This window comes from Urtica dioica, chromosome 1, assembly GCF_054948205.1.
Source record: "Urtica dioica subsp. dioica isolate 48M chromosome 1, U.dioica_male_clone48M_v1_H2, whole genome shotgun sequence".
NCBI lineage: Eukaryota > Viridiplantae > Streptophyta > Magnoliopsida > Rosales > Urticaceae > Urtica > Urtica dioica.
In genome coordinates this window covers 9,368,064-9,387,348 of record NC_142756.1, presented here as the reverse complement: position 1 = coordinate 9,387,348, position 19,285 = coordinate 9,368,064, and the positions used below count along the sequence as shown (strand labels likewise).

Here is a 19,285-nt window from a genome sequence, read left to right as displayed (position 1 = left end):
TTCTACAACACATTGTAAAAGCGTTGTAGAATCATCTCGCTGCGGCGAGATATGGACGTCGCCGCGGCGAGAAGATTCTACAACGCATTGTAAAAGCGTTGTAGAATCATCTCGCCGCGGCGAGATATGGACGTCGCCGCGGCGAGAACGTTTAGGTTTTGGAATCTGTTCTCGCCGCGGCTAGGAATATTTCTCGCCGCGGTGATACTTTTCTGGGTATAACTCGCCGCGGCGTGTTCTACTCGTAGCCGCGGCGAGACTTCTACAACGCTTATTATAAGCGTTGTAGAAGCATCTCGCCGCGGTGGGATTTTAACGTCGCCGCGGCGGAGTTTCTACAACGCTTTACTAAGCATTGTAGAAGCATTTTAAAACCAAAAATTTTCATTTTTTTTAAAACTCCCGCCCATTTTTCAGACTTAAGCGTCTTTTTTCCATCTTTTTCATTCATTCATTCATTTTTCTTCTTCTTCTCTCTCCGCCCCTCTTTCTCTCTTCTCGCCGTCCCTCTCTCTCCGCCCCTCTCTCTCTCTTCTCGTCGTCCCTCTCTCTCCGGCCCTCACCCTCTCTTCTCGCCACCCCTCTCTCTCCCGCCCTTACCTCACCCTCTCTTTTCCCCGCCACTCTCTCTCCGGTCCTCACCCCCCTCTCCGCCTTGACCCCGCCCCGCCTCCACCTCGCCTTGACCCCGCCCCGCCTCCACCTCGCCCCCGCCCCGCCTCCACCTCGCCTCTCTCTCGCCTCGCCTCCGCCCTGCCTCTGCCACGCCTCCGCCCTGCCTCCGCCACGCCTCCGGGTATGTTATTTCCTAACTTGGTTTGAATTTAATTGGATTTATGTTATTATTTAGTTAGAATTTGGTATTTATTTGAAGTTAGGAAGAATTTGTATTGGATTTTAGTATATTGGATTTGAATTTGTTATATTTGAGTTTGATATTGATTTGAAGTTGTATTTGAGTTGCAATCGGATTGGATTTGAGTTAGAAATTGAGATTATGTTTTGAATTTTGTATATTAGATTCCATGTCGTTCACTACTACTACTTCTAGCGGTAGTGGTAAAAGAAAAATTAGAAGACAATTAGCGCTAAACTCCGATGAACAAGGAAAAAGAAGAAACACTCTTATGGGTCGGGTTAGTAAGGTTAAAACACTTGGTAAAAAAATCCCGGTATAATTTGATGATAAAGGGAAACTAATGGGTAAGGAGGGTGATGAGTTGTCGAGTTACTTTGGCGTGTTAGCAAGAGAACACGTTCCACTTTCGATGAGTGATTAGAGATGTAAAGAGAACACCCAAATTAATGAACGGATTTGGAACGAAATGCAAGAAGGATTTACGATTCCTATCGAACAAAAACACGATTGCCTTATGAGAGTCGGAGAAGCGGCAAGGTTATTTCGTCATGAGGTATACAACGATCTACTCAAAGACATCATCAACGAACCAATCGCCTTAAAGAGACCGGCTTGTGTTTTGAAATTCTATACAAGTATCACCGAAGAAGATTGGATAGCATTTGTTGAGTATAGACGAACCGAAATGTTCAAACAAACATCGGAACATGGGAAATCAAATATCGGAAAAAGTGTGTACAAATCTCGAACGGGCCGAAATGGATATTGAAAGCTTGATCAAGAAAATGTTAGATTCATTTATTCTTTTAGTTATTCCAAATTTTGCAATTATTTTTTAAATTATTATATAATTACTTCTTACTAGCATGACAAAACGGGGAAATGGCCTACGGAAGAGGAACTTTGGATTGACTCGCGAATGAAAGACGTAGATAACTACAAGGATGAGAAAGACAAATTAATGGGAGAAAAAATCGTAAGTTCTTTACCTTTGTTATAACAATTAATCTTGTAATTTTATTTTCAAATAATTTTATGTGTAGAAAACGTTATCACAACAAGCAACGCAAGGGACATGGGTGCCGGAATCGGGAAAGAGCATTTTGCAAGAAGCTTTGGGAACGTTGCGAGTTTGCGGTCAATCTAAACACACGTCGCGTTTTAAGTACTTTGTTCCTCCACCGCCGAACGAAGAAGTAATTAAGATGCGTCGGGAAATGAGCGAGTTAAAATCTTTGGTGATGAAGGCCTTCGGTGGAAATGGTAGCATTAATGTCGGAGATGCTAATGTCGAGTCGCCTAGTGTCGAGCGTGTGGAAGAGAATCTCAACGCGAAGGTTGTTGATGATGAAGAGATGGCAAATGTTGAAGAACACGTCAATGAAGCGGTCTCTTTAGGTATGTTTATTTTTTTTTTATATCTAATTTATTAATAAAGCTAAATGTTTTGGTATTAAGTTATTGATAATATTCTTGATTCGCTTAGAACACGACAATGTTTGCGATCGTCCGAAGATCGATCCTATCATTATTGATGATCGTCCGAAGATCGATCCTATTGTTGTGGAAAAACCTAATAGTGTTTGTGCTAGTTGCTCATTGAATCCAACCACCCCGGTGACACCGACTTCGGATGAAAGCGTCGAGTGTCTTCTTTTCATTGGTGATGTTGTGATAGGAGGGATGATTCATGTTGCAAATGGGCGAGCATACGTAAATGGGAGCGTAGTTCACTCTTTACCTTTGGAGGAAGGAAATGTACGCGTGACCGTTTTGGGGGTTTTGATTAAAAAAGAAAAATTGCCAATTCCCACCGAAGAAGCTCAACCCATTGAAGATGCCATAGGAGAATTTGTCTTGTGGCCGAAGAGATTGATAGAAATGGACACGGGAATAGAGAGTCGCGGTCCGGTTGTCAAACAACTCTCAAAGCTCGGTTTTGAGAGTGAACCTAGCATCGATGATGCTAAGAAGATTCCGTATAAGGTGATTAATCCGAAGTTTCGATTGCTCGCTCAACATGCCAACACAGTAATTTTACCGGAAGGGGATGTGAATATGATAAATGTTAGTCCAAGTCTCGCGGCTATCCCGATTCCAGTGTCATTTGAAGATGTTTTCGATTTTTTGCAATACTTGGAAATTGGCGCGGGGAGCATAACGGTTTATATGGAGTAAGTGTTTTCTTTATATGCGTTTTTAATATAAATATTCAATATTTAGTGTTTTGATCAACCAAATACTTGTTTTTCATAGCTATCTACGCTCGAGGCTAGAAAAGGCGAAGAAGAGTCGAGACTATTGTTTTATAAATCCGGGCTTAAGTTCGTACATCTCAAACAACGACGAGGACGCTTATTTGTCAAAACGAGTCAAGGACGTTGGAAACATGGTACGAAAATGCAAATTTGGTGAACTAGCTTTGATGCCGTACAATAAAGGTGCGCATTGGATGCTCGTTGTCCTCGACCCTTAGAGAGATAGTGCTATGTTCTTCGAGCCGTTAAGAAATAAAATTCAAATCGATTTAACTCGATTGATAAAAAGGTAATATTTTGACTTTTTAAACTATTTTTATTATAAATCATTCTAGAGGTTTTTTCTCTTATGATTTCCGTGTTATAGGGTTTTTGTGGATTTCAAGCTCGAGCACCAAAACGCCCATAATAACGGACAATCAACGTACATCAAGGCTTGGAACGCTCCGAGACAAACCGGAAACACGGAATGCGGGTATTTTGTGATTTCTTATATGCGCGATATAGTCGTAGGAGGTGTAGGAAAATTAGAAAGTAAGAAATACTATACAAAGGAGGATTTAGAGAGAGTTAGGGAAGAATTGGTAACTTATGTACAAACATTTATTAATTGTGATGATTAGTTAGTTTTTTTTATTAAATTTTGGATTAGTTTTAGATGTAAATATTTGCTTTTGAATGTTTTGAAGATGTAGATATTATTTTTTGGATTGAATTATTTTCAGGTGCCAGTTTTTTTACAACGAGTTTTAGTATCCTGTAAAAACTGATTTCAGCAAAAAAAGATGCCTCTCGCCGCGGCGAATTAGACATCTCGCCGCGGCCTGTAACGCTCGCCGCGGCGAAAAATAAGAGTCGCCGCGGTAAAAAAGATACCGAGAGCACATTATTTATAAATCTATATCTCGCCGCGGCGACGTTTGGGTTTCGCCGCGGAGAAACTAAAACGTCGCCGCGACGGGTTTTTAAAAAAATATTCAGAACCCTCCTACAACGGATCTATATCCGTTGTAGAATGTTGTCTCCGCGGCTCAGAACATACGTCGCCGCGGCGAAGTATAATTTTTGCCGCGACGACATGATTCTACAACGGATAGAAATATCCGTTGTAGAATATCACGCCGCGGCGAGAATTATACGTCGCCGCGGCGAGTTGTTTAAAAATATTTGAAAATTACACAATGGATTCATACCGTTGTAGAAGCTTATACAACGCTTAAATATCCGTTGTAGAAACTTGGTTTCTACAACGGATAATTAAGCGTCGTAGAAAGCTCTTGGATTCTACAACGGATATTTAAGCGTTGTAGAAGCTTCTACAACGCAGGATTCTACAACGCTTGAGAAGCGTTGTAGAATCATTCTACAACTGTTTTTAAGCGTTGTAGAATCCTAGTTTTGTAGTAGTGTATTCGAAATCTTAGTGAAAGACTGGATTTGTTATCTCATGTTTGCTTTTCATGAAAAAAAAGGAAATTGAAGCAGAGGGTTTCTACAAACAACAAGAAGTTAGGTCAACTATTCAATCAAATGATATAGAGCATGTTTTCCTCTTCTTCTCGAGAAATAAGTGAGCTCTCTCTTTGCAAAATTGTGCTCAATTTCATATGTGGAAATTACACCAAGATCTCTTCTTTAGTTGAGGGAAGAATCCGCACGAATCGGATTTTTTGAAGAATATATCGAGAGAGAATTATGTTTGGTTAGACAGTGTGTGGTTGGAAAACAAGGATCAGTTTTTTTTAGCAAGGTACGGAATGTATCGTCAAATATTAAATATGATCCACAAAATCTAGTTTCGTTAAAGTAATGGATTATAGCTAATTGAAAGGATTTTCTTATCGACCCAAATATCATTTTGATTCCATTAGTAATGAGGATTCAGAATATCACACATTGATCAATCAAAGAGAGATTCAACAACTAAAATAAAGATCGATTCTTTGGGATCATTCCTTGCTTTAAACGGAACGAACAAAGATAGAATCATACTGATTCCTAAATGCCTTTCTGGGTATTCCTCAATATCTCGACTATTTGCGGAACGTGAGAAGCATATGAATAATCATCTGCTTTCGGAAGAAATCAAATAATTTATTGGGAATCCTACAAGATCTATTTGTTCTTATTTCTCTGACATATGGTCAGAGTTTTATCTGGGTTTGAATCCTACTGAAAGGTCCAGTGGGCTCATTTTTATCATTAACACCAAATCTAAAACTGCATTTATTTATCTATAGAACTCATTTATAATTTACCATTTATTTCTATAACCTGGTAGGGTTGTTCAGGGTTTCCTACCATTCACCCAGATCATATTGTATCTGCATCTTGCTATTCAGATTGTATTGTAACCTTAATAAACTTTCCTATCAAATGACACTCGGTCTCTATAATGCATTTGAGTTCTTTAAACTCTAGACTTTGAGGAATGAACAATGGACTAGTAACCAGCATCATTAAAGGCAGTACGAGAAGACAAACGATTAATGGATTAGTAACCAGTCTCATTTTGAATTTGTAAGTTTACTTTTTAACAATATGTTTTTCTTATATATACTTAGTGTTTTTCTAACTTTTTCAAATAATTGCAATCGCATGATAGGATGGTCCAATGAGATAACGAACAAAAGATGCCCAACAACGTGGTGCATGAGTAGACATGGATGCGTGAGAGCGGCAACGTGGCGCTCGCTAGTCTATGCTTATCAAGCTGAGTCTTCTTACCGACCGTCGATTAAGATAGATGAGGTGTACATGTTCTTATATGAGTTCCTTAAGAGTCTATGGAGCCAAAACTCGGGTATCTACATTTTCATACCTCAATAACTCGATGAGAGGATGTCCAATACTCTTGAGAATAAAAATGTTTACATAATACACTATGTTAAATAAAAATCAAAGTTTTGCTCATCTTGAGAAAATTTACATATTAAAATAAAATTTGTAATACTCTTAGTAACTAAACTTACATGTAGTTTCAATCAATAAAGTCTAAAGAGTATTGTTTAATTCGGTTAAGCCACATTATTATTATTTAAAAAAACAAACAAATTTAGTTGCATTTGCCGTTTTAAATAGTACTTCGTATAAAATATTTGTAATCTTAAAAAATAAATAAAAGACTAAGGTCATCAGATTGGTTCGGTTTAATCCGATCGCACGGTCATAAAAAACCAAACCAACCCAACCCAACAAATTTATTGTTTGGGTCGGTAATAAATCAAATTTCTTCGAATTTTGATGGATCATTTTAATAAAGAATGTGAGTTCGTCTGGATTATTGGGTTGTGACTTGTGACATCAAAATTCAATGACATCAAACACATGCAAATTAAAGTCATATATACTTTTCGCCTAAAATACGAAACATAGGTCTAATTTTTTTTTTTGAAGACAGCTTTGCTGCAGTGTGGATTGAACCCACGATCTCCACACAGGAAGTGGTGTGGAATTACGACTAGGCTATCCTAGGTACCACAACATAGGTCTAATTTTAAATTTATGAAAAAAATAAAATTGAGTTTAAATTTAGGTGCACTATATTTTATTAGATTTACGTAGTCAACATTCTTCTTCTTTACCTGCAGATAATATTAATAATAATAAAAATAAAAGAGTTTTGCGTCATGAAACGTCACGTTACTAAAAGACATTTGTGTTTAATAACGTGACTATATAAGACATATATACATGTATTAATTTTTATTTACACAAAACCAAAGTGGGGTCACTCATGTTGATTCGTTGAACGTGGGTGAACAGAAACAAATGCTTCAGTCAACGCCGGTGTTCTTAAGACAATCAAGAACTACTATCTATATATATATATATATATATATATATATATATATATATATATAGATATTGGAAAATATCAAAGTCCCTCGTGTTTATCAGACATATTTATCTTCTATCCCTCGTGAAAATACGAGATTTATCTTCTCTATTTCAAGAAATATCAGACATATCTTTTCAATTTAATATAAATGACATATACATCCTTTTAAAATGTTATATTACAAATATCACATTTTTTCGTTTATTTTTTATAAAAAAATAATTTAAACTCCCCAAAATATCTTTAATGAAATAATTTTTTATTTTCTATTCTATATACAAAAAAATTAAATTAAAAAATTTCTTTATAAAAAGTTAAGGATTTTTTTTATAAAGAGAGATTTTGATTTTTTTTAATAAAAATAGTTAATAAATATTTATTCTATTAAGGGTATTTTGGAGAATTCAAATTATTATTTTTTTTTGTAAAAAGTAAACGAAAATAGTGATATTTGTAATATAACTTTTTTTTATAGGGGAAGTATATGTTATTTATGTTAAACTGAAGGGATATGTCTGATATTTATATAAATAGAGGAGATAAATATCGCATTTCGATTAAACACGAGGATAATCTTTGATATTTTCCATATATTAATTCGCTCTCTCTCGTGATTTTTTTTAGGATACTCGAATGATTTTTTTTGTTTCACAAGAAAAATTCCAACACCGCGTATTAATCTGACTATATACTCCCATATATCAACAAAAATAAAATTAAAGATTTAAAAAAAAAAAAAAAAAAAAAAAGGAAAAGACCCCACTAACGATTTTTCCACGACCCACAAAATTAGCTTTTGTCAAAGCTAGTGCTTGGAAATTCAAACTTGGAGACCATTCCATTCCAGCATATTATTTTTTATTTATTTTGCTTGGTCAGAAAGTCAGAGCTCTTCAAAAGCCCAGCAGTAGTTCCCTTTAGTTGTTTCCTTAAGAATCCTCTTTGGCTTCCCATTAGCAAGCGGTGAAAATTGTTTCCTTAATCTCTTTATAATTGCTCAACACAAGCTAGCTCACTTTCTTAGTGGTGTATTGACTTTTCAAGGTCATATGGTTTCTGGGTTTCCGATCTCTCTGTGATTTGGGTTTGATCGCATGGATGGGTCACAGGGTAGCTCCGGTGCGCCGGCACCGTTTCTTCTGAAGACCTACGAGCTCGTCGATGACCGGTCAACGGACGCGATCGTGTCTTGGAATATCAACGGTTGTAGTTTTGTGGTTTGGAATCAAACAGAGTTTTCCAAGGAATTGCTTCCCATGTATTTCAAGCACAATAATTTCTCTAGTTTTGTGAGGCAGCTTAATACTTATGTAAGTCTATTGTTCCTCTCTCTCTCTCTCTCTCGCCTTTTAAATTCCTAATTATTTTCAAACCCCATTTTTTTTTAATTGGTAATTATGTCTAGTTTTGTTCATGATCATTGAATTAAAGTACAGAATAGGGACTCTAAAGTATATAATAAACGAGCTTGCGGTAACTAGGAGACATTGAATTCTGATTCATGGTTGTGTGGATCAAGACATCTCAAGAACTTGAAAGTGTCTCTAGCGTTTTACTAATTGAGAGTTATTGATCACTCTTCTTGCTTTATTTATGGCTTTCTATATGGTTTGGGCTTGATTTACACATCAATTTCTCAATTAGCAAGAAATGACACAACTTGAGATTGGCCATGTCAAATCTTGATGTAGAATTTTATATTTGGGCAGGGATTTAGGAAGATCGACCCGGACCAATGGGAATTCGCCAACGAGGAGTTTCTTCGCGGGCAAAGGCACCTCTTGAAGAACATCCACCGCCGAAAGCCGATCCACAGCCACTCTTTGACCGGCCAAGGAAACCCTTTGACCGACGAAGAGCGACACGAATATGAGACCGAGATCTCGAGGCTGAGGCTCGACCGCGACGCCCTCCGGTCGGAGCTCCAAAGGCAGGACGATCTCGACCGTCGGTTCCGCGAGATCGAGCTCCGACAGACCCGCTTGATGGCCTCCGTCTCCGGGCTCCTCCGCGGGCCCGAGCAGGGAAGAAAGAAGAGGAGGGTTTCGAGGCTGGGCTTTTCCTCGTCCCAAGACCGGGTCGAGAGGATCGAGTCGTGCTTGGAGCTTCTCGACGGGCTTCTCGTCGAGGCCCAACAAGAGTCCGTGCCTGCAGAGATTATTAGGCCTCACTCTCCGGTCTCGCGATTATCGTCCCCGGATTCGTACGACGTCATCAATTCTCCGCCGCGCTTGCCTTGCGTCGCTTTATTCCCGTTCTCCATCGATGTTAATTCGAGCCCGAGCCCTGGCCCACCGGCGATGCCCGTGGAGATTGAGTCCCACGAGGAGACAAAGCCCGAAGCGCCCCCCGCGAAAGTGAATGACCTCTTCTGGGAGCAATGCCTGACCGACACCCCGCCACCTGGCGAAGAGAGCGAAAAGGCCGATGCGGCGAATCGGAGGAAAGATTGGTGGAGTTTGAGCAATAGTGTGGATATTGGTCATCTCACCAAAGCTATGTGATGAAATTATTTGTTCTTGATTTTGTCATTTTCTTTCTTTACTTGATGGGGCTCTTATATGGTATACTTTTTTTTTCCTTCCTAGTAAAGACATCACATTTTTGCGCATTGTCTTAGGGTGTCTTGTGTCATTGGGACATAGCTTCTCTTCGGTTTTTGCTATGTACATTATATATATTATAGGTAATAGGGTTTTTAGCTTTGATCCTCAATAGATTAATTATATTATGTTACTTTATGTTCATGAGCTTTTTTTCCTTCATCATACTACTTCAGCTTTGATCTTTTATTACTTTTTTCTTTATTTTTTTTTTATGGTGAGATTGTGATTCAACCGTGTTTTTGAGTTGACACTTAGAATCGTTCGTGGTTCGATTTAGGGTTGGACTGTATGACCGCACGTAAGTTGGGTGTGGTGAATTATTCTCTTCTCGTCGTCTCCGTCTCGTCATTTCGTCAATAGTTTGTTTTTGCGTTTTTCGTGTTCGTTGCGTTCATCGAGTTCTTCGGGTTCGTCATGTTCTTCGAGTTTTTCGCGATCTTCGGGTTCTTCACGTTCTTCGTGTTAATCGAGTCTTCGAGTTTATCGTATTCTTCGGGTTCCTCGCGATCTTCGGATTCGCCGTGTTCGTCATGTTCTTCGCCTCAAAAGACAAAAAACGTGAACTAGAGAGACGCATAGAAGTTTCCCCTGGCGCGCGCTCTGACGTTCAACGTTAGTCGTGTTGTATTGCGATCTTGGTGAACGATTTGTACCCCTCTTTATATTTTAGAGAGAGTCGTGGTCTCAATTGTGTGGAGTTTTGACAAGTTGATAGAACTTATCTTGTGTTGTGAGTTGATGGGGTATTTATAGGAGTCAATGAGTTTAGTGGTGATAGATGAGTGGTGGGCGGCTGAGTGATTACGGGCGAGTGTTGATGGATGAGTGGTCATGGTTGAGTGGATGAGTGGTCGAGGCCGAGAGATCAATTTTTGTCTATTGGCTGAGTGGTTGGAGTAGTCTCCAGGTGGTTTGGAGCTGGTGGTCGAGTGACCATTTCTCTCTCTCGGTCGAGTGGTTGGTCACTTTTCTTAGCGGTCGAGTAGTTGATCACTTTTCTTGGCAGCCGAGTGGTTGATCATTTTCTTATGATGGCTGAGTGGTTATTTTTTTTTGTTGGTCCAGTGCTTACTTTCTTCATGACGGCCGAGTACTCGGTCCCGAGAAGGTCTTGACACGAATATGTCTTTGTGTTTGAATCTTTTAATAATAAGTACGGGCTTTTATATTATAATTTGCCTTGTCGTTTTTTTTACTTTCGGGATGTCATTTTTACTTTGTCATTATTTTGTGAAAATGACGACACTGCCCCTAAATACATATATGCCAGATTGCCAATATGTGTCGAGCTTAACTAAATGATTTACGTGTCGATGTTTTCTCTTTTCCATGTAATGTCCTTGTGATTCGAAGGTTTTTTTTTTTTTTTTTTTTTTTTTTGTTTGTTTGTTTTTAATTTTATTAAATTAGATGAGTTATGATTCAGAGGTTTAAATTAATACATTTGGTAAGGGACGTTTAAGAAACTACGAGCTTAAGCTATATCTGGCCAAGACCTTTTCGTAGAAGTCTAAAAATAAATAAACTATAAGAAAAGTTGAAGTTGAAGGTAACAAAAAAAAAAAAAAAAAATGGCACATGGGACATCTTCCTCGTACCTTCTAAAATATATTTTTATTTATGTGTTTACACTTGATTGTCAAATTTAGTTAGCTTCTTTATTTGTGTAAATATAAACTAGGTGTCATCAATATGACCTCATCTTTCATTACCTAATATAAGACATAAGTAATGAAAAAGTTAATTAAACAGTCATTGTTCTTATCCTAAATTGAATTGCAAAGACTATTTCCTATCAAAATGCATTGGCTGTATGTTGTTACTGGAAGAAAATAACAAGAGTGCCAGACTTTCAGGCTAGAAGCTATTAGATCTGAGAATTGATACATTATGCAAACAAGGCAAATAAGAATTTTTTTTAAAAGCTTGCTTCAAATTACATTATGGAGTCATTATAGGCAATGAGGGTCATTGAAAGTATCTATGTTACTCGCGCTCAAGTATTTGAAAAAGAGAATGTCAATAAGGATATCCTTCATTCTATAGCACTGGCACTACAACAAAAACATGCTTTAACCGCGATTAGTCACATCTATATCATTTTAGAATATTGGCTATAAGAGGTAACAAATGCCTCGACTATGCCGTTCCGTGGCTAAGGCCAATATATATTGTAGTTCGGCGCTCGATCAAGCCGAAGCCATAATATTGTTGAATTGGGAGTCGAACATCCGACACTTGGTCAAGTCAAAATCTTATCGTTGACAATTAATTGATTGTTATATCATGTAAAACGACTTACATCTTGACATTAACAATTGTCAATGATCGAGGCCCTTAATTATCTCCATCATTTTCTATGTCCTCACGATCTTTATGGGACAAAATGGTTCGGAACTAGTTTTAGTCGATAGAATGACCTTGATATTTACCTTCCAACGCTGCCCCGAAGCTTTGGGTTGGGTACCTTAGAACTCAAGTTGGAAGTTCGATAGTAAGGGAATAGGTCTTGGATGCCCATATGCGGGAAATATTTTGACAAGTTTTATTTAGGATTTCAAAGTACGTCATTGCCTATGAGCTAACCTGGCATATGTGATCATAATTAATAAGTAAATTAGGAAGACATTTTAATATCTAGTCGAATTGTAGCGTATCGACTAGAGCTGCTGACTGGATCCACCTGCCACCTGGTCTTCCACGTGTCACAACTCAAGCGTGCATTCAACATTGCGACAACAAGTCCATCTTTTTTTTTTCGATAGATTTGGAGTTGAATGCTTTTATTGGAGTCTATATGAGGATTTTATTAGATGACCTACACTAATTTTTCATAGCTCCACATCGAAGACAATGTGTCTTTTTGAACCGTGAGGAATTATGAATCACCTATTTACATTAGGTTGTCAATGCTCTTATTCTAATCATTATTTTTTTTTTCTTTGAAAGTGCTCTTGTACTAAATATTGATTGCTACTTCATAACAAAGTTGGATCATAAGAAAATATGACTTATATTTTCTGGTGGGCATAAATTATAATCCCTCAAGAATCAAGATCTCCCTTTTACATAAAGCAATCTGGGCAGATCAAGACGCACAACGGCAAAACATGATAACATCGTAGTCTTAAAAGTAAACGACAATATCCCAATATTATTATTTTAAACAACAAGAAGAATAAAAAATAAAATCACAATTACAGAGTTACATAAAAGGAATTCCATCAAATCTTTTTATTTTGAGAAAAATGCTTTCCTATTAGTTGTTATTAGCTTTTAATTATTTGATTAAAATTCACATTTATTTGCAATTCAGAAATTATAATTGGGTGTTATCAGAGTAATTAATTATTATTTATAGCCAACTTATTGAGGATAGATCAATAGTTGACATGCTTAATCACAATGAAATCCAATTATCTATTGAAAAAAGAAAACTTATGGTATAAAATCGACTTCCACTTCCGAAAATGATAAAGATTAAGGAATAAGTCACCTGACTAAATAGTATTAAAAAAAATTACTGGTTAAACCATATAATAAAAAGTAAAAAATAAAAATCAGACGGACAATATAGATTATAGACACAATCGTTAACTGAGAGAAACCATCACAAACCGGCAAAAAAGTAATTAAATAAAAAATCAGAAACATTCAATAGAAGAACCAAACTCTCTTCAGATCTCTCTCCCTGTCTCTCTAGATCTCTTATTCCCTATCTCTCTCTCTCTAGGGCTCGTGGTATTATCAGGCATTGAACTCGTGAGTAATCTCTCTGTCACCTTGGTAATGCTTCTTCGGATTTCAATGTGTGTTTTTCGAGTGGAGATTTAACAGCCTTGTATTTCGATTCGATTTGACCAGTGTTTTCATTGATTTTTTTTTGAACAATCGCTAATCTTTTTATTTTGCATGATTTGTCTGTTTCATATAGTTGATAGCTTGAAAAATGTGGTGTTTTTCTCTGGTTTATCTTCAATGCTCTGTATGGTTGCCAAGATATGCGTTTGATTAATTAAAATGAGAGAATGTTAAGGAATTTCGTTGATTATCTGGGTTGAGAACGATATTTCGGCAGCTCAGAATATACAAATGAAGCATATAATTTGAAATTTGTGGATTAGGCAAATTTTCGGTTCAGAGTTTTGATGGAATTTTTTTAAATTTTTTTTTTTTTAATACCTAATAGGTAGTATTGGACTCGGAAGATTAAGCTTGGAATATAAATTTCTGAGATTTGGAGCTGATTTTTAACAGTATACATCCAAATTCCGTATCAGCTTTAGTGCGTTTTGGATTGGGTCGAGATAGAGAACTATCTTGCTCATCTTCAGGTTTTTATTAGGAACAACTTGGCCTTTGGGATAAACTTCACGAGTATATAATGGTTGAAAGTGCTTAGTAGGGATCGAAAGAACACAATATTCTTGCAGTGGTGGAATTCCAATTGAATCAACGCATGGGAGTGCATTTGCGAGCACCAGTGAGGGTTCTGATTTGAATTGGGACATAAGACTTAGGATTTCTGATACACGCAACATTGTATCGAAGGAGGAAAAAAAGTATGCCCTCAAGTGGTGAAGATAGTATGGATGATACTTCTATTATTAATGTTGAGAAAAATGGAGAAGAAAAGTACGAGCCTTTCGGTATCGAAAGTGGGTCGGGAAGGGAGGAAGATGTCGCCAACGATTCCATTTCTGTTCATATTCACAAACCATTGCCACAAAATTCGAGCCCGGTTAATGCTGCTGATGTGTTGAAGACTTTATTTTTTATTCTGGTTTGGTACACATTCAGCCTTTTTTTGACATTGTAAGTCACTTCTAATCAACTGCGTTTAATAATTTATGACCGGTAAACTAAACTGTTGTTAGGCTGTCATATTGCCTTATCTAATTGTTTTAACATTATTTCTTTAGGTATAATAAAACTTTGTTAGGGGACGATTTGGGGAAGTTTCCAGCGCCGTTGTTGATGAATACTGTCCATTTTACGATGCAAGCTGTTTTATCAAACTCAATAACGTGGTATTGGTCTCATAGATTCCAACCTAGTGTTGTTATGTCTTGGAAGGATTACTTCATGAGGGGTAAGCTCATATCTTTTCTATTTTTTTTTCTTTCTTTAAGAGCAGCCTTACCAAGTTAATGGCTGATTTTTTTGCTTGTAAAGCTGATTATTGGTGTTCAAACTTCAAATGTGGTTTGAGTTTTTTCAGAAATTTCTCGATATTGATTTGGGTAGCTGCTAAAACTATGAAATTTAATTAATGGTTAGGTGGTCAGTTTTTTTGCATTTGCTTTCTAGAATATAATGTCCAAATGAATTAGTACTTTATTAGGTTTTTTCCTAGCATGTTAATGCTTACTATCAGGGCGCAGAACAGAATAATTTGGTCTAGACCATATCCAAAATTGTCCTGTTCTAGACCATATCTGTTCTCTTATCCTTGGACTGAACAAGTTGTTAATCTTTCTTGGAATACTTTGAGTTACTTGATTAATTGAAAATTAACTTTTCTATCAACTAATGCTACAGATGGAATTTGCCTTTCACAGTTGTACCGACAGCTCTTGGGACCGCAACAGATATTAATTTGAGCAATGCATCTCTTGTATCTATTTCTGTCACGTTTGCCACCATGGTTTGTTCTGTTTCCTTAAAAACACGACTTTCATATGTGCTGAGTTTGCAAGTGTGGGTGATACTATGGTGATCTTAAGCTTTCTCGTTTTGACTCTTAAACTTTGTTTCTGCAGTGTAAATCAGCTGCCCCCATATTCCTTCTACTATTTGCTTTTGCATTCAGGTAATGTTATTGATTTTGAACGTGATAAATTTTTTGTTCTGTTTCTTTCATTTGTGAAGCGTCTATCGCAAAATATGTTCAGCAACACCAAGTAAAAGTGGAAACCTGTATCACGTACATGTTTTATATGTCTCCCAACTTAATGGCATATTGTTGTGTTGTAAATACTTATTTTAAAGAATTGAAACTGATGGATTCGCATAAGAGTGGATATGGTTACTAAGCCTGTCTTATTTGTTTTGAGTCTATTGCTAGGAGTTTCTCATACCAATAATGCTCAGTTATTAGTCTATGGAATTGTACAGATCTTGAACTACATGGTCTTTGTTTTTCGGGCCTTTACATCTGTAATTCGCTTCAGTATTGATTGTTTGTAGCCATGTTCAGGCAGTGCCAGTTTTCCCATGACTTTCTTCATAACCTTATAGTTCAATTTATTTTTCTTTGATTCTGGATTTTTTTTAAAGGTTGGAGACTCCAAGTGTTAAACTCTCAGGAATTATATTTATAATATCAATTGGGATATTACTAACAGGTAACTTGCTTCTTAGATGTGATTTACTTTGTTTATCCTTCTTACATGTCATAATTATCTATTTTTCATTTGAAGCCTTCTAGTGAACTTTTGTTTGATTAGGCACAAAATGAAAAATCCTTTTTGTTTGAAAGATTGCTTAACAACATAATTTTTATTTTTATTTTTATTTTTATTTATTTATTCATTTCAGTTGATAACATTGGACGTTTTTTTGTTTTACAGTTGCAAAGGAGTCAGAGTTTGAGTTTGGAGGCTTCATTCTTGTTATGCTCGCTGCTGTCATGTCCGGTTTCCGGTGGTGCATGACTCAAATTCTTTTGCAGGTATACTTTTTTTTCCCTTTTGCCTTGCTATTCAAATTGTTTTGGGATTTTGTATCTGCTCACCATTCTTTGTTCTCCGTTTTCTTGGGATCATATCCTTGTTCGTGCGTACATTCCTAACCTTCGTAAAGAAAGAAAGCTATGGTATGTGTTATATTCTCCTCCTTAAGATGTTTAATAGAAAATTCTTTGTTGTTGGTATATAATGATTGAGCAACTTTGTTTAGTTTCAAATAATGATGTGTACGGTTTTTAAATTTGATTTTTCAGGTTTGAAAAATCCACTTACGTTGATGAGCTATGTAACTCCTGTGATGGCTATAACCACAGCTATTCTCTCTTTGCTACTGGACCCATGGCATGAATTTAGAGTGAATAACTATTTTAATAATCCATGGCATGTGACTCGTAGCTCTTTACTAATGCTTCTTGGTGGTGCACTTGCTTTTTTCATGGTAAGGCCTTACATTCATGTTTTTTGGTACCATATGAACTTTTCTTTTTATTGTTTTTATTATCATATATATATATATATATATTTGTTTCGTGCTGTTTTAAGAGTATATCAATGTATTAAATGAACATCTAAATTTCTGAAAAACAAGTGGACTTATTGCTACAGGTGTTGACTGAATACATTTTAATCTCAGTAACCAGTGCTGTTACGGTGACGATAGCAGGTGTTGTGAAGGAGGCTCTCACTATTTTGGTATGAATTTCCTTCTCTTTTGACACATTAAAAAATGTGGTGTTCTCAATAGTGTTTTTTCTTCCACTCCATTTTCGTTCCCTTACTATTCCTCCGTTCAGAGTCGAACTACATTGTTTTCTCTATCTCCCTCCCCCCCTTTATTTGGTCTAACCAATTGAATTCTCTACCCAAAAAATATGTTTAATGGGGTTTTTCTGTTATCTCTATTTCATATTTAACTTGTATCATATATGAACGATGACCAGGTTGCAGTAATTTACTTTGGTGATGAATTTACTTGGCTAAAAGGAGCTGGTCTTCTTGTGATTATGATTGGTGTTAGTCTATTCAACTGGTTCAAGTAAGTCTACAGTTCTTAGATACAATCCGTTGATAATATTTGCGTAATTGCCTAAAATTTGTTCCTTCCTCGTTGTGAAGAATAGTGGGTTTGTAGAACTATTTCGGCAGTCCCCTAGATTGAAACCTACCGATTTCTCCCAGATATTGATTGAATCTGTTTCCAGAAAGTTCTGCAATATTTTGTTTTTATTTCGACCATTACATTTATAAATTGATCAGCGAATTGGTCATCAACCCTTTCATAACTTCAAAGTAAAGGATAAATTTGGTTTTGCATTTCAGATACCAAAAACTTCAGGCAGATCAGACAAGTGTAAACAAGGGGGAGTCTCTTACATCAAATGTAGATGCAAAATATGTGATTCTCGAGGAAATGGACGAACATGATGATCCCAGGTGAAAGGTGTTTAATTAAGGTAGGCCTCATAATTAACTTGCTTAATCTTGTTCAGTTTGGATTATTTACATTGCACAAACATAGATATCCAACTACTTGACAATACATTGATACTTCAGTGTGATGTGAATAATATATCTGTAAATGGTTAATTTTTGTATTATTGGGTAATATTTCTGTTTTTACCCAAATATCTCTGATCTAGGTTCGATTTTGATACTCCTGGCCAATTAATGAACAGTTGAATAGATGGACAAGTTTTTGAAGAGCTTGTATGAATTCTTGTTTTTGTTGTTGCTTTTATATTACTTATTATATTTTAGGAGAACTGAACTGTGTGTTTTAAGAAAAACTACGTTGTATTCTTGCTTCTACTTGGCTCGTGCGGTATTTTCTAATTATCATCTATCTCGACATATTTGTAGATTTGCCAAAAACTAGCGACACATCTCAAGTTCGCGTTTTGTTGAAGATTTTGTCGAGGTGTATTTGTTTCTGACGGCCTTCTTATATTTTGGAAGTTTTTTATCCGAGCAAGGTCTGGATCACGTCTTTTTTTGTTTTGTTTTTTGGTTGAGAGATAAAAACGAGGCTTGAGAAATTTTTGTGCCTATAGAAACAGGGGCTTATTGTTTGTGCAAAGCTCACTTGGAGTGAAAAGCTCCCAAGCTTGATGAATTTTTTGTACACTATAATATCAATTGTGGTGGTTTGTTTTTTCTTCCCGGATATTTTTCTTCCCAGCAACTTCAAACTGTATCCAATTGAGGGCCATTTTTCTGATCAAAGTTTTGTACAACATTATTATGTTAATAGATTTTTTTTTTTTTTTTTTTTTTTTTTTTTTTTTTTTTTTTTTTCATTTTTGTGGCTGTGTTTGATTATTATTTATTTTCTCTTCAAACAAACAATCCCCCGATGACGAGATGAAATCGAATAAACGAAAAAGCGAAAGACCGTAAAATAAATATTTCAGAACAATTATATTACCACAGAAACTTATATGATGGTGATGGGATATGATCAAAATGGTGCTAATTTGCTGGAAACGGCTCAGCGTTGCTTGAATTTATTCTTGTTTATCGCCCGGTAAAACGTTGAGCCCCCTATTAACCATATTAAGGCCTAATAATACCAATAAAGTTCTCGAATGTATGTTGACGCAACAGTAAATAAATTGGTAAATGCAAAGTAAATATGACAACTGTCAAGAAAAAAATGAAGTAAATGGTTGCAATTGTTTATTGAAGGGGTGGTGTTTTTTTTTTTGTTTTTTTTTTTACATTATCAGAAGAGAAGCGTGCTTATAGCATTTTTTAAATTATAAATAATCATTTTTCCTTTATTTTTTTATGTTTACAGTTTTTAATTTATCTTCCGTGAAATGGTCTTGCACAAACAATGTGCTACGACGTGTACATCTAATGAGCTAACCCTAAATTGAAATTATAATCGAAATTGATTATCATCAGCGCACTGATGCACTGATGATAGAAATAGATGTGAGATCCACCTAACATGGTGGGACCCCCCGAATTTCTATCATTAGTGATCAATTATAATAGGAAAAATGGTATGAACTAGCCAATCCCAAACT

The 19,285-nt window shown here is 36.3% G+C and overlaps 2 protein-coding genes across 6 annotated transcripts; both read left to right on the top strand.

Moving 5' to 3' along the window:
- Nucleotides 1–7,838: 7,838 nt before the first annotated feature.
- LOC149407061 (heat stress transcription factor A-4c-like) lies at nucleotides 7,839–9,705 on the top strand. The gene is made up of 2 exons (XM_089610723.1): nucleotides 7,839–8,268; nucleotides 8,668–9,705. The coding sequence occupies exons 1-2, from the start codon at nucleotides 8,053–8,055 to the stop codon at nucleotides 9,460–9,462; spliced, it is 1,011 nt and encodes a 336-aa protein (XP_089466849.1). The 5' UTR covers nucleotides 7,839–8,052; the 3' UTR covers nucleotides 9,463–9,705.
- Nucleotides 9,706–13,157: 3,452 nt separating this feature from the next.
- LOC149407060 (Nucleotide/sugar transporter family protein) lies at nucleotides 13,158–18,519 on the top strand. 5 transcript variants are annotated; one of them, XM_089610712.1, is made up of 13 exons: nucleotides 13,162–13,326; nucleotides 13,970–14,379; nucleotides 14,487–14,656; nucleotides 15,126–15,211; nucleotides 15,327–15,376; nucleotides 15,844–15,911; nucleotides 16,137–16,237; nucleotides 16,369–16,381; nucleotides 16,508–16,692; nucleotides 16,860–16,946; nucleotides 17,195–17,289; nucleotides 17,574–17,707; nucleotides 18,114–18,519. In XM_089610712.1, the coding sequence occupies exons 2-12, from the start codon at nucleotides 14,129–14,131 to the stop codon at nucleotides 17,689–17,691; spliced, it is 1,224 nt and encodes a 407-aa protein (XP_089466838.1). In that variant the 5' UTR covers nucleotides 13,162–13,326; nucleotides 13,970–14,128; the 3' UTR covers nucleotides 17,692–17,707; nucleotides 18,114–18,519. The 5 variants fall into 5 exon arrangements, with proteins under 5 accessions (XP_089466843.1, XP_089466838.1, XP_089466827.1 ...); XM_089610701.1 differs by having other exon boundaries at nucleotides 13,754–14,379; XM_089610704.1 differs by having other exon boundaries at nucleotides 13,162–13,350; nucleotides 13,754–14,379.
- Nucleotides 18,520–19,285: the final 766 nt, after the last annotated feature.